General features: G+C 48.5%; 1 protein-coding gene across 1 annotated transcript; it reads right to left on the bottom strand.

Moving 5' to 3' along the window:
* Positions 1-6,082: 6,082 nt before the first annotated feature.
* On the bottom strand, positions 6,083-9,623 carry Rpl19 (ribosomal protein L19). The gene is made up of 6 exons (XM_021176342.3): positions 9,523-9,623; positions 8,596-8,702; positions 8,056-8,178; positions 7,009-7,129; positions 6,675-6,785; positions 6,083-6,287 (listed from the first exon to the last, which is right to left on the bottom strand). The coding sequence occupies exons 1-6, from the start codon at positions 9,525-9,527 to the stop codon at positions 6,164-6,166; spliced, it is 591 nt and encodes a 196-aa protein (XP_021032001.1). The 5' UTR covers positions 9,528-9,623; the 3' UTR covers positions 6,083-6,163.
* Between the last annotated feature and the right edge of the window lie 4,606 nt (positions 9,624-14,229).

The following is a 14,229-nucleotide window of genomic DNA, read 5'->3' on the forward strand; positions in this document are numbered from 1 at the left end:
TGGAAGAGGATAAAAACACCAGGCGTGGCCCGTAATAAAGCACCAGGCGTGGCCCGCGGAGCATGCTGGGAACCTCATGCTATTTGGTCCTCTCAATAACTTAGACCATGTGCTGAACCCTTTGACAAATGAGGACACTGGGGTAGAGATGGTAAGTAGTTTGCTGGAAGTCATCCACTTTATACAGAACAACCCGGCCCTTTTACACTTAGGAAAACTGATGCCGATCGGAAACTAAAATGATTTGTCCGGGATTACCAAGCAATCAGGGGCCTAGACATCTTACCCTGTGTCCCTCAGTGCCTTAAGCCACCATGATGGAGGATAGCCTGAGATGGCCTGGCCAGGAGCTCCAGGAATGGAGACAAGTAGGAATATTGAATTCAAGCCTTTGAAGCCTTATGCATACCCAGTGTCTGCCACCAGCCAGCAGCTGGCCTGGACCCCCTCCCCCAGTCTGTTTGCTGCGCTGCTGAACACAGCAGCTTTTTCGGGTGGCTGAGCTACTGACAGCAGGCTCCCAGCCTAGGGGCTGGGAACAGCTGGTGTCCCCACTGTGGCCTCCACCCTCCTCCCTGCCCGTTCTTGTTCTTGGGGATCTGGACCAGCCACACTGCTGGCCTGGGGATGCCCAGAAATCTGCTGCCAGCACCATCTCTGACCTACATACATCCTTCTCTCTTCCCTCTGTCTCAACCTGAGATCTCCTAGTACACCCCACTTGGGTTCAAGGGAGATGCAGAAAGAAAAAGGTAGGAGCCAGAGAAGGGGAAGCCTAAAAGAACAGGGTAATAGATGCTGGAGACAGGGGTTGGGGAGACTCAGGCAGTGAGGCTCTTTGTGTAATCCCATCACATATATAGCCTAGTCCCCTCTCTTCAGTCTCCTGCATCCCCCAGGTCCCCCAGGGCTTGGACCCCAAGGAAAACAGTTGTGCACTTCTAGACTCAGTCTTCTGTTTTAAAGGGGGTGGCAGAGCCCATCCCTGCCTCAGCTTCACTTATGCCACCAGGGAGGAGGCCAAAGTCATCTTCACTTTCCTAGCCTGTCTCCAGCTCTGCCGTGGCACTATTGAGTCATAACCCACAGGGGGCAGCCCCGAGCCAGACCTCCATGGTACTCATAACTAGACAATGTTGAGATTCTGGGAAGTCACTGGAGCAACTTGGATAGCTGGATGATGGCACACGCCTTTAACCTCAGGACTCAGAGATGGAAGCAGGTGGATCTTGGAGTTCGGGGCCAGCATGACCTATGGGCTAGTTTCAGGATAACCAGGGCTACACAAAGAAATACTGTCTTGAAAACAAACAAACAGGGCTGGAGAGATGGCTCAGCGGTTGAGAGCACTGGCTGCTCTTCCAGAGGTTCTGAGTTCAATTCCCAGCAACCACATGGTGGCTCACAACCATCTGTAATGGGATCCGATGTCTTCTTCTGGTGTGTCTAACGAGAGCTACAGTGTACTTATATATAATAAATAACTAAATCTTTTTTTTTTAAAGATTTTTATTTATTTATTATATGTAAGTACACTGTAGCTGTCTTCAGACACTCCAGAGGAGGGCGCCAGATCTCGTTACGGATGGTTGTGAGCCACCATGTGGTTGCTGGGATTTGAACTCTGGACCTTCGGAAGAGCAGTCGGGTGCTCTTACCCACTGAGCCATCTCACCAGCCCCAATAACTAAATCTTAAAAAAGAAAAAAAGAAAACAAACAAACAGAAAGAATGAGTTGGCTTTTTTCAGGGTCTTTACCTGGGAGACAGTGAGTCCCTTGGAAAGATATATAAAAATATTTCTTTTTTTTTTTTTTAAAGATTTTTTTTTTAAGATTTATTTATTTATTATATGTAAGTACACTGTAGCTGTCTTCAGACACTCCAGAAGAGGGCGCCAGATCTCGTTACGGATGGTTGTGAGCCACCATGTGGTTGCTGGGATTTGAACTCTGGACCTTCGGAAGAGCAGTCAGGTGCTCTTACCCACTGAGCCATCTCACCAGCCCCAATAACTAAATCTTAAAAAAGAAAAAAAGAAAACAAACAAACAGAAAGAATGAGTTGGCTTTTTTCAGGGTCTTTACCTGGGAGACAGTGAGTCCCTTGGAAAGATATATAAAAATATTTCATAGGAATAGTTCTATACTTTTGTTCTGTTTTGCTGTGTAGCTCCAGCTGGCCTCAAACTTGGAGCAGTCAGGCTCCGGAGTGACAGGATTATATGTACCACCATGCCTGGCCAGTCATATACTTTTTAAAAGATTTGTTTTTATTTATTTTTTTATATCTATCTATCTATCTATCTATCTATCTATTTATTTATTTTGGTTTTTTGAGAGAGGGTTTCTCTGTATAGCCCTGGCTGTCCTGGAACTCACTTTGTAGACCAGGCTGGCCTCAAACTCAGAAATCAGTCTGCCTCTGCTTCCTGAGTGCTGGGATTAAAGGTGTGCACCACCACACCTGGCTTTGTTTTTATTTATTTATTTTTTTTATTTTTTTTGGTTTTTCAAGACAGGGTTTCTCTGTATAGCCCTGGCTGTCCTGGAACTCACTTTGTAGACCAGGCTGGCCTCAAACTCAGAAATCAGTCTGCCTCTGCTTCCTGAGTGCTGGGATTAAAGGTGTGCACCACCACACCTGGCTTTGTTTTTATTTATTTATTTATTTTATTTTTTTATTTTTTTTGGTTTTTCAAGACAGGGTTTCTCTGTATAGCCCTGGCTGTCCTGGAACTCACTTTGTAGACCAGGCTGGCCTCGAACTCAGAAATCCGCCTGCCTCTGCCTCCCAAGTGCTGGGATTAAAGGCGTGCGCCACCACGCCCGGCTGTTTTTATTTTTAATGTGTGTGTTCCTATGTGTGTGTGCTAGATATAAGTGGGTGCCAAGGAAGGGCAGACGGCATTAGGGCCAGAGTCACAGGTGGCTGGGACTGCCCAGTGTGTGCTCTGGGGATTGAAATTGAGTCCTCAGGAATAGCATCAAAGGCTCTAAACTGCTACCCATCTATCTCTCCAGCCCCAAGTCGTATACTCTTGAATGAAAGGGCCCATCATGAGGGGCTGGAGGGGCTAAGGAGGTTGGAGCTGGGGCTGGAACTCATGCTAAGTACATCCTATGCTGCAAAGCTATACTTCAGGGCTAAGTTAATTGGATTTCCAGGGCCTGGAGTGGATTCAACAGTTATCTTTCTTTTCTTCTTTCTTTCCTCCTTCCTTCTTTTTCTTTTTTGTTTTTTTCGAGACAGGGTTTCTCTGTATAGCCCTGGCTATCCTGGAACTCACTTTGTAGATCAGGCTGGCCTCCAACTCAGAAATCCACCTGCCCTCTGCCTCCCGAGTGCTGGGATTAAAGGCATGCACCACCACGCCTGGCTCTTTCTTTTAAAGATTTATTTATTTACTTTTATGTATATGAGGTCACTGCATCAGAAGAGGGCCTCAGATCCCATTATAGATGGTTGTGAGCCACCATGTGGTTGCTGGGAATTGAATTCAGGATCTCTCCAAGAGCAGCCAGTGCTCTTAACCGCTGAGCCCTCTTTCCAGCCCTATTTAGGGACGGATGCTTTATGCTTGAAGTTCTTGAAAATTAGAATCCCTTCATGTATTTTCTTGTAAAAGTGTCAGAGCCGATGATAGGTGTTCCTTCCAGGTCTGGGGTGGCTGTCAGGAGAAAATAACAGTGGGATAGGGAATAATAGCTCAGTGGCAGAACATTGTCTGTCATGAGTGGTTTTTTGAGAACCCTCAGCCCATCCATCACTTCCTGTATCTTTCCTAGTTTGCTTCTCTGTCACTGTGTGAAAATGACCTAAAACAACTCGGACGAGGACAGGGTTTATTTGGGTTACAGGTTACAGCCGAGGAAAACCAGGGCAGGAACTCAAGGTAGAAACCTGGGGTTGGGAATGGAAGCAGAGACCATTGGAGAGTGCTGCTTACTGACTGGCTCAGGTCCTAAGGCTGTGAGCCTAATCAGCCCCCTCTGGCACTGAACACCTAGTCTTTAGAGAGTCACTGTTTTGTAGTCAGTGGTGGAAGCCTGGAATCGCTGGTTTTGTCTTTAATGAAGGTGGCAGTAGTGGGGTAAGTAAACTTGGTGGCACAAGAGAAGATCAATCAGACAAAGGAATAATCGTCCTCCTCCTGTGGCCCTTCTTTATCTGGACCCTTGGCGGGTGTGTCTTCCTAACATTATTAAGGCAATGTGAATTCTTCAGGTGAGGCTCCCTACTCAGTTGATTCTAATTTGTGGCAAGTTGACATTAAAACAAACTCTCATAGGGCTGGGGAGATGGCTCAGATGTTGCTCTTCCAGAGGACCCAGGTTCATTTCCCAGCTGCCAATTCCCAATATGGCAGCTCACAACTACTTATAATTCCAGTTCCAGAATGTCTGGTATCTTCACACAAACATCCACGGAGGCAAAACATCAATGCAAATAAGTCCTTAAAAATAAAAAATTAAACAAGCATTTTAACCTTTCAAAATCACCCAATGTCAGCCAATCAAACAAAAAGCCCGAGAAGCCTGAGTATACAAACCAGCAGTGAGCGAACAGCGCCATCTCCTGGCTCAGAATGGAACCGTGACTACTATGCTTGGATCACTGCAGTCCCCTTCTGTGGTCCCTGTCTAGATAGGGTAGTCTCTAAACTTTCCCCTCAGAGTTGAGCTGGACTCATGTCCAGGCTAAACTGAGAGCTTGACAGAGGACACTCCTTCTCCAGGCCTTGGAAGCTTTGCCATTAGGAAAGTCTTATAGGAAGAGCCCATGGTAGCAAAGGCAGAAGAAATCAATTCCCCTGTGCCAGGCCTTGTACCTGGCCACATAGGAAGGTGGTGTTTCTGAGTCTGGGCTTAGAGCCTTCTACCACCTTTCTTCCCGGCCCAGAACTGGATAAAGCAGAGCCCTGGGGTCTACCGGCCCTTGTGCCTCTGTACACCTGCCTCCTCCACCTCATTCTTTCCACTGCTTCCTTGAAAGGCCCTGCTACTGAGGACACAACTCACTCTGGTAATTCAAGTGTAACTCAGAGCCGACCTGTCACCAGACACGTTAAACCATCACACAGCATCCTCCTTATTCATCCACGTTCTTATCAGTCACAAAATGGACGGGATTGACCCTACTTCATTACAGTGTGAAGTCTACAGGGTCAATGTACTCAGCTCACAGCTATTATGTGGCGCACACCTTTAATTCCAGCACTTGGGAGGGAGAGACAGGCGGATTTCTGAGTTTGAGGCCAGCCTGGTCTACAAAGTGAGTACCAGGACAGCCAGGGATATACAGAGAAAGCTTGTCTCGAAAAACCAAACCAAACCAAAAAAAACCTTATGAACAGCAGCTAACAGGGTTAAGTACAGGCTGGAGAGATGGCTCAGCAGTTAACAGCACTGACTGCTCTTCTATAGTTCAATTCTCAGTAACCACATGGTGGCTCACAACCATCTGTAATGAAATCGGATGCCCTCTTCTGGTGTAAATGAAGAGGAGCACTCATATCCATAAATCTTAAAAAAAAAAAAACCCCAAACCGGGCGTGGTGGCGCATGCCTTTAATCCCAGCACTCGGGAGGCAGAGGCAGGCGGATTTCTGAGTTCGAGGCCAGCCTGGTCTACAAAGTGAGTTCCAGGACTGCCAGGGATATACAGAGAAACCCTGTCTTGAAAAACGAGAAAAAAAAAAAAAACCCAAAAACCCAGCCAGGCAGTGGGGGCACAAGCTTTTAATCCCAGCACTTGGGAGGCAGGGGCAGGTGGATTTCTGAGTTCGAGTTTGAGGCCAAGCCTGGTCTACCAAACCAACAACCACATGGTAAATGCTTCATGAGATGCTAAGGCAGGTTGGTTTCAAGCATCTGGGTAACATTTTGGGACTAGAACCCTTCCCACAGGCTGCTTGATGGACTAAGCCACTCCAGAGAATGGATACATCACTCAAGGCTACAAGAGGTAGGTGACCCTTCAGTAAGTCCCAATACCACCCTGAAATCTAGGCTGACATCCCAGGCTTGTGTGGCCAGCTCTCATTAAGACACAGCAGCCCAAACTGCTAAACAAGAGGGCATTGGACAAAGGCTTGTTTATTTTAAAGACTGATCCACATGAGGCCGCAGCCAGGCCACTATGTACAGACACGAGGGAAGCTTTATTTCTTGGTCTCCTCCTCCTTGGACAGAGTCTTGATGATCTCTTCCTTCTTGGCCTGGAGGCGCTCCTCCCGGCGCTTTCGTGCTTCCTTGGTCTTAGACCTGCGAGCCTCAGCCTGGTCACTGGTGCAAGAAAGAGAAAGAGAGTCAGTCTGGGCACAGATGAATAGCTGGAAAGAGGCACATCCCAGACCTCTAAACCTTTGGAGCCATATCAGCCCAAAGAATAGCAGTTCCTGCTTCACCTAGATAGGCGAGGATGGGCAGGTGGTAGGTTTTTTCTTTATTAAATAACATTTTTAAAAGTACTATTTACTTATTTAATGTACATAACTACACTGTCGCTGTCTTCAGACACACCAGAAGAGGGCAGAGGGCATCAGAACCCATCACAGATGGTTGTGAGCCAGCAGGTGGTTGCTGGGATTTGAACTCAGGACCTCTGGAAGAGCAGCCAGTGCTCTTAGCCCGAGACATTTCTCCAGCCCCAAGATCCTTCTCGAAACTTACGCCAGGAGCTTCTTGCGGGCCTTGTCGGCCTTCAGCTTGTGGATGTGCTCCATGAGGATGCGCTTGTTTTTGAACACGTTCCCCTTGACCTTCAGGTACAGGCTGTGGTACCTGCAGCAGACAATGTAACCCTGGTTAACAATGGTCACTAAGTCTGTTATTACAGGGACACCAAAGACTTTGGGGCAGCTCCTACACACAACTTGCCTGGCCAATTTAAATCCTAGGCTACTGGTAGCATAAGGGGAAAATAACCCACTTCTCTGGCAGGATTCCCTGTTCAAACTGAGACAGAGATGGATGAAAAGACAAAGCCATAAAATTGGGGGCTTACATATGGCGGTCAATCTTCTTGGATTCCCGGTATCTCCTGAGAAGCCGGCGCAGGATCCTCATCCTTCTCATCCAGGTCACCTTCTCGGGCATCCGAGCATTGGCAGTACCCTTCCTCTTCCCTGAGCAAGAATTAGAAATGAGTTACTCACCAAAGACAACTGAGCCGTCCTTCCCTCACCTGTCTTTCATTTTAAGAGATACTTGGTCCATCCAAACACTTAATTTCTGTTATCTACTGAGTCAAGAGAAGACAAATAGCAGGATGGCTCTGCACAGGTCAGTCAGAGCTATACAGAAGATGGTCTCAATAAACACAAACATTAACAATTTCTCCTTTCAGGCTGGGGGACAGCACTAAAGCCAGTCTTGAAATTGAGATCCACCGGCTTCAGCACAAACTCTATAAGCATGAGGCTGCGGCAGGACAAAGGGTAGTGTGTATGAACCTTTTCCCTGTAAACAACAATGGCCCTTGAAGTCATTCCCCAAAACCATGTGGGAGAAACATGCACACAGGTGGGCCACGAGAGCTGGGACCAAACTTCACATCCCCTGCAGGATCATCAGTAGTGTCCCCAACTTCTGAGCCACCCCTTTAATCCCGTTTTAAAACACCCAGTAATCTGGGCAGTGGTGATGTATGCCTTTAATCCTAGCACTTGGGAGGCAGAGGCAGGTGGATTTCTGAGTTCAAGGCCAGCCTGGTCTACAGAGTGAGTTTCAGCACAGCCAGGGCTACAGAGAAACCCTGTCTTGAAAAAACAAAAAACCAACCAACCAACCAAACAAAACCACCCAGTAGACCCCCCAGCATAATCAGAATATAGGGACTTAATGCTGACATCTTTTCCCACCAACAAACTCAGCACTAGTGCCAACTTGTATCCATGCAAAAGAAGATAGTTACCACCCAGCAACTGCACAAGATGGGAGAAAAATATCACCAATGTGAATGTAGAGCCCGACAGGTCTTAACCTTGCTGACCAAGTGCTCTACCCAGTGTACCCATCTAAGAGGCAGAGTGAAAGGCTAGACCATTCTCACCTATGCCCATATGCCTGCCCTTCCGTCGGGCCAGGGTGTTTTTCCGGCAACGAGCCCGGGAATGGACAGTCACAGGCTTGCGGATGATCAGCCCATCTTTGATCAGCTTCCTGATCTGCTGACCTGGGAAAGCACAACAAACCCGTTGAGTTAGTAAAGTGCCAGCCACGAAACTCAAGCTTTTATCCTTGACCCAACATCCTGAAAAGGAGCTGAAATCCTGGAATACTTATTTAAAAAAGAACATCTACCTCATAAATATTTCATAGCATATCAGTGTATCTGAAATGCAGGTTAACAAAGTACTTGGTTTGATACTAACAAGGCTTGCTTCTGTCTTGAAACCTCACCCAACATCCTCCAGTCTTCAAATATCAAAAACTTCCATGCGACATAAAATGTTCACTTTACTCATAAATTAATGTAACACGAGATGGTTGCATCCTATAAACCAATTCTATATACAATGATACATGCATAGACATACATATTTATCTCCTTGTAGGTAGATGGTGAGTGAGGGTGATAAATCATACTCACGGGAGTTGGCATTGGCGATTTCATTGGTCTCATTGGGATCCAACCAGACCTTCTTTTTCCCGCAGCGGAGGACACTAGAGGCAAGCCTCTTCTGTAGCCTGAGCATACTGGGGTACACAGAAAGCACTAGTAAGCCCTGGAAGCCACATCTGAACAACAAACACTCCAAGCAAAATATTCCCTCTAAAATATACACCAGTATGCATACAACATTACTATTAAGGGCAAACACACCCCCTAGACCTAAAATCTTTTGCCACCCCTTCCTGTCCTCTAATAACTATTTCCAAAGCAAGGGCTTAAATCTAAACCAAGACATGGGCAATGAACGTGGCCAAAGTGGACAGCCATTTGGGATTTGGGGTGGGGGAAGGGGTGCTTAAGCTCTTCCGGGTATTTGGCTCGGTGAAGACTTTAATGTTAAGGATGAGGCACGAATTGATCAGACTCGACTGTGACGCAGCCTGTTTACCCAGGAGGACAAGCTCTTTGCTTTCTGGGCTTTTTCACGTTAATAAACCTCGCCCAGCCGTTCGGGCGGAAGCCAACCCGGCACCTCTCCCTCCGCACTCCGAGGCCCGGCCCGAGACTTGTCCCACGTTACATGGTAGGGGTCTGCTGGGCTCCGGCGCGCCGAGGAGCCACTCAGGGCCCTGTCGCCGCCGGTCTCCCCGCGTGCTGCCCCACGACGCGAGCCAGGAGGGGAGCGGCGCCCGCGGGAGGTCTTCGGGCCTCGGCGTCCGGCGTTCCACCCTCCCTAGGCCCAGGCCGTGCGCGCTCTCGGCGCCCCGGGTGCGGCCGCACCACGCTCGCCTCCCCTCTCCCCGCTGCCATCCGGGGTCCCGGCCCCGATCCCTGCCAAGCCTTGCCAGCCCCGTCGGCCCCGTCGACCTCATCGGCCAGGAACCGAGAGCCGGGCCCGCTCACCTCATGGCTGCGGCCGCAGCAGCGAAAGGAAAGAGCTTGTGGGCCGCAGGCTCCTCCCATTATCTGCGAAGGGGAGAGCCCAAGCCCCACTCCATGATTGTCTGTATTTACGCTACGCTATTTCACCTTCTTTCATCTCACACTAATTTATTTTCTTCCTAAAAAATCGTGATCCTAGATACTGGAGATCGAAAATCGGTTTTAAACTGTAAAACACAAAAGACCTACCCCCTTTCGTCGGGCAAAATGGTTCAGTCCAACTCCGCGGCGCACATGCGCAGTGAGGGCGTTTGGTCACGTGGTCCTCTGGGTAGCCGGAAGTCACGCTAAGTCGCGCAGGCGGCGTGAGGAGGGTTTGGCCTGGACGGCCTGGTCTTCGCGGGGCGCTAGTCGTCTGTGAAAGGTTTCTAGATTAGCTGGGAGAAAAGGAGCGAAAGGAGCGTTAGGGAATAAGGACGGCGGGGAGCTAGCGGACACTACCCCGCTTTCGCTCCCAGAGAGTAGTCGCTGGCGCGCAGGCAAAACCAAGAAATTTTTCTCAGTGCCCCCCGCAGATCCCTATCTCTGGATGCTTCTGGATGCTTCCATTTCAATCTCCATTGTAGTCTGAACCTAAGCCTCGTATTTCTCTCATCCACTTGTGAAAATCATCTGCATCTAATATTTACAAAAAAGGCGTTAGCACAAACAAGCGGAACCAATCTCGTTTGCCTCAATCTGCACTGTAGCAAGCCCATGAGGAGACCTACATTGACTAAACGAAGGGTTGTCAGAACAAAAAAAGACGAGTGGTTTTGGAGACCTCTGACTGAAAACCTAAAGAGAATGTTCTGGGGCCAAAGTTCAAATGCCTGGAGCTCCGGAGCGGAGCAGCTGGCTTACTCCCTTAATCCTAACTGTCAGGAAATGAGATGGACCCAAATTTAAGGCGGTCCAGGCAATCTGGGCCCCAGTACTTGGAAGGCAGAAGGATCCAAATTCCAAGGCCACCCTTAGGGACCTATGGAGTTCAAGGCCAGCCTGGATACTGGGAGCCCCGATTAAAAAAACAAAACAAACCCAAAAACCAGGGAGTGGGACTAGAGATGGCACAGGCTTGTGTGCTTGCAATGGATTGCAGTTGGATTCCCAACATCCATATCTGCCTGTAAACATTCAAAACTGTCTGTAACTCCTGTCCTTGCTACCTGGTGGCCTGTGCCAGTCTCCTCAGGCACCAGCATAGAGAGGTAGAGCAGATAGGATGGCATGCATGTACATATGCACATAAATAAACAAAAGTAACCCTGTTTTTTAAAAGTCCTAGACCCAAGCGGGGTATCGTAGTATGTTCCTTTAATCCTAGCACTCAGGAGGCACAGGCAGGTGGATCTCTGTGAGTTTGAGGCCAGCCTAGTCTAGATCAGGGTTTTGGCTCTCATGATTACTTGAATCAAGAGTCTTTCTCTTTTTCTCTGCTTGTTTTTGTTTTCGTTTTTTTGGTTTTTTGAGACAGGGTTTCTCTGTGTAACCCTGGCTGTCCTGGAACTCACTTTGTAGACCAGGCTGGCCTTGAACTCAGAAATCCACCTGCCTCCGCCTCTCAAGTGCTGGGATTAAAGGCGTGAACCACCACAGCCCAGCTTTTCTCTGCTTGTTTTTGAGACAAGATCCTGTTATGTAGCCTAGGATGGCCTCAACTCTATCTTCCTGCCTCTACCTTCTTTCCAGTGCTTGAATTGCACGTACAGGTCTGCGTCTCCGTGCTTGGTTGCTATCTTCTTTGAATTTTCTTTTTTTTTTTTTTTTTTTTTTTTTTGGTTTTTCGAGACAGGGTTTCTCTGTATAGCCCTGGCTGTCCTGGAACTCACTTTGTAGACCAGGCTGGCCTCGAACTCAGAAATCCGCCTGCCTCTGCCTCCCAAGTGCTGGGATTAAAGGCGTGCGCCACCACGCCCAATTTCTTTGAATTTTCTAAGCAGTAAAATGAGCTGAGAGTTAAAAGGAAAGAGTCAGGGTAAGAAACATACTTATGCACTATCTCAGAAATATTCAACCTTTTAAAAAAATCTTCATTTTGGCCAGGCAGTGGTGGTGGTGCACGCCTTTAATCCCAGCACTTGGGAGGCATAGGCAGGCGGATTTCTGAGTTCGAGGCCAGCCTGGTCTAGAGAGTGAATTCCAGGATGGCCAGGATGACACAGAGAAACCCCATCTCAAAAAACCAAAACAACAACAAAACAAACAAACAAACAAACAAACAAGCAAAAAAAAAAAATCCTCATCTTGGCGGTGCTGCACACCTCCAAGCCCAGCATTTAGGAGGCAGATGCGAGGCAGATCTCTGGAAGTTCATGGCCAGCCTGGGCCAGATGAGCTACATAAGGAAACCCTGTCTCCAATCATCAATCAAATAAAACAAACAAACAAAAATCTACATCGTTTTACAACTTATGAAACAGACTGGGTTTATTTCTTTTCTTTTTTCTTTTTATTTTTTTTATTACGTATTTTCCTCAATTACATTTCCAATGCTATCCCAAAAGTCCCCCATACCCTTCCCCCCACTCCCCTACCCACCCATTCCCAGTTTTTGGCCCTGGTGTTCCCCTGTACTGGGGCATATACAGTTTGCGTGTCCAATGGGCCTCTCTCCAGTGATGGCCGCCTAGGCCATCTTCTGATACACATGCAGCTAGGTTTCTTTCTTCTCTTCTCCCTTCTCTTCTTCCTCCTCCTCCTTTTTGTGGGAGGATCTGTAACCTTACCCAGCCTGCATGTCCTCTGTAGACCAGGCTGACCTTGTGCTCACAGAGGCCTGCTGCCCCTGCCTCTGGAATGTTGAGGTTAAAGGCCCTGCTGTTATTCCTAGCTAGAGAAGCCCATGCTGCCTCCTCTTGCCAGGCTCTGCTGTCCTCAGTGTGCAGACAGGAACCTTGCTCATGGTTTCCTCACTACTCATGATCCTTATCAGATGATGTGATCAGAGAATGAACATCACTTCTCAGAATCCACAGTGAGGAGTCCAAATAGCACACAGGCTCTAGGCAAGCAGAACACAGAAAATAGTCTTTATTTTAGGGCAATGGACCTTGGCAAAGCTGCTGCTGCTGCTGCTTCTGCTTCTTCTTCTTCTCCTCCTCCTCCTCCTTCTCCTCCTTCTCCTTCTTGTTTTTCGAGAGACAAGGTTTCTCTGTGTAGCCCTGACTGTCCTGGTCCTGGAACTCACTCTGTATACCAGGCTGTCCTCACTCTACCTCCCAAGTGCTGGGATTAAAGGCGTGCCCTGCCACCATGCCAGGCTCTGGCTTCATTTTCTTATCTCTCTGCTCCCTGAGCTGGGTGGAGAAGGAGGAACTGGTCCTCTTGCCACAGATGGCCCCCATGCTGCTATTAAGCACCCCCAGAAGCCCAGCCATCATTTTTTTGTTGTGGGACTTTTTTTGTTTGTTCATTCATGTTTTCTTTTTAAGGTTTATTTTGTTTATATGAGTTACTGTAGATGTCTTCAGACACATCAGAAGAGGGTATCAGAAGCCATTACAGACGGTTGTGAGCCAACATGTGGTTGCTGGGAATTGAACTCAGGACCTCTGGAAGAGCAAATAGCGAGTGCTCTTATAAGACCACTGAGCCATTTCTCCAGCCCCCTTGTTCATTCATGTTTGTGACAGGGTCTCTCTACATAGCTAAGGCTGACCTCAAACTCATGATGTGATCTAGGCTGGCCTCTAGCCCCCAACATGGCTGTACACCATCAGACCCAGCTTCTGGGCCTCTTACTGTTCTCTCATCTTGCCAAGAATCTCAGTGGGCAAAGATACCATAGTATTAGCAACACTGTAGGAAACAAAGAATGCTTACTTGTTTATCTGAGATGGGGCTTCTCTACGTAGCCCAGGTTGTCCTGAGGGTGACTATGTAAATGAGGCTGACCTGCGTCTGTCTCCAGTGTTGGGATTAAATGTGTGCTCCACCACTGCTCGGTGGAAGACGACCCTCTTAGGATCCAATAACCAGCTGAGCCGGAGCCACATTTCTGGGACATTTGTTCCTCAGTCAAGGATAAAGGAGAGAGACAGTCCTAGGTCAACAGTCATGGTGTATAATTTTGAATAGCCCCTCCCCCCATTTCATACTTCCTCCTCTTCCCTTTCTCTTAGAAGCAACAGGGACTTGCCAAGCCTGACTCCTGGCCTTTTGGAAGAGTCTGTGAGACCTTAGTAACTGATGAGGTCGAAGCATTCCTGGGTCCCTGGATAGCATTCCTAATGTCCCTGGTGGCCTTTTTTGGACACTCACCCCATCATCCAGCCCCGGCTGGGGCCAGCAGACCTAGAGCCCGGTTGAAGAGGGAGGTCTGTCTACTCAGCTAGTTTCATGGCGGCCTGGGCCTGACACTGGGGAGAAAGGAGTTAAAGGCAGGTCCCAGGATCACAGGGACCGGGAAGTTCCGGTGGCCCAAGCTGGAGAGCTCAGGGAGACCAGCTGAGAGAGTAGTTTGGGACAGAAAGGGAGGCGGTACCAGTCATACCAAGCGGCGCTTCACCCCCATCAATGCTTGGCACACACTGGTAAACGCCCCCCACCTCCACCCCAGCCTCAAGGCCGGTTTCCCCTTAGTCCCCTGCAGGCCGCCCTCATCCCAGACTAATCGGAGGACAGCAATCGAGCCCCTCCACGTTCTGGAAGCCAGCGGGGCTCCGCCACTCGGCCATTGTCTGCGCG

Source organism: Mus caroli, unplaced genomic scaffold (genome assembly GCF_978045245.1).
Source record: "Mus caroli unplaced genomic scaffold, Mus_caroli_1 scaffold_13, whole genome shotgun sequence".
Lineage (NCBI taxonomy): Eukaryota > Metazoa > Chordata > Mammalia > Rodentia > Muridae > Mus > Mus caroli.

What these genes read in the sequence shown, in the direction of transcription:
- Rpl19 (XM_021176342.3), bottom strand. An exon ending in AATCGCCAATGCCAACTCCC is followed by an intron (nt 8,179 to 8,595) that starts GTGAGTATGATT and finishes GTGCTTTCCCAG; the next exon opens with GTCAGCAGATCAGGAAGCTG. An exon ending in GGGCAGGCATATGGGCATAG is followed by an intron (nt 7,130 to 8,055) that starts GTGAGAATGGTC and finishes ATTCTTGCTCAG; the next exon opens with GGAAGAGGAAGGGTACTGCC.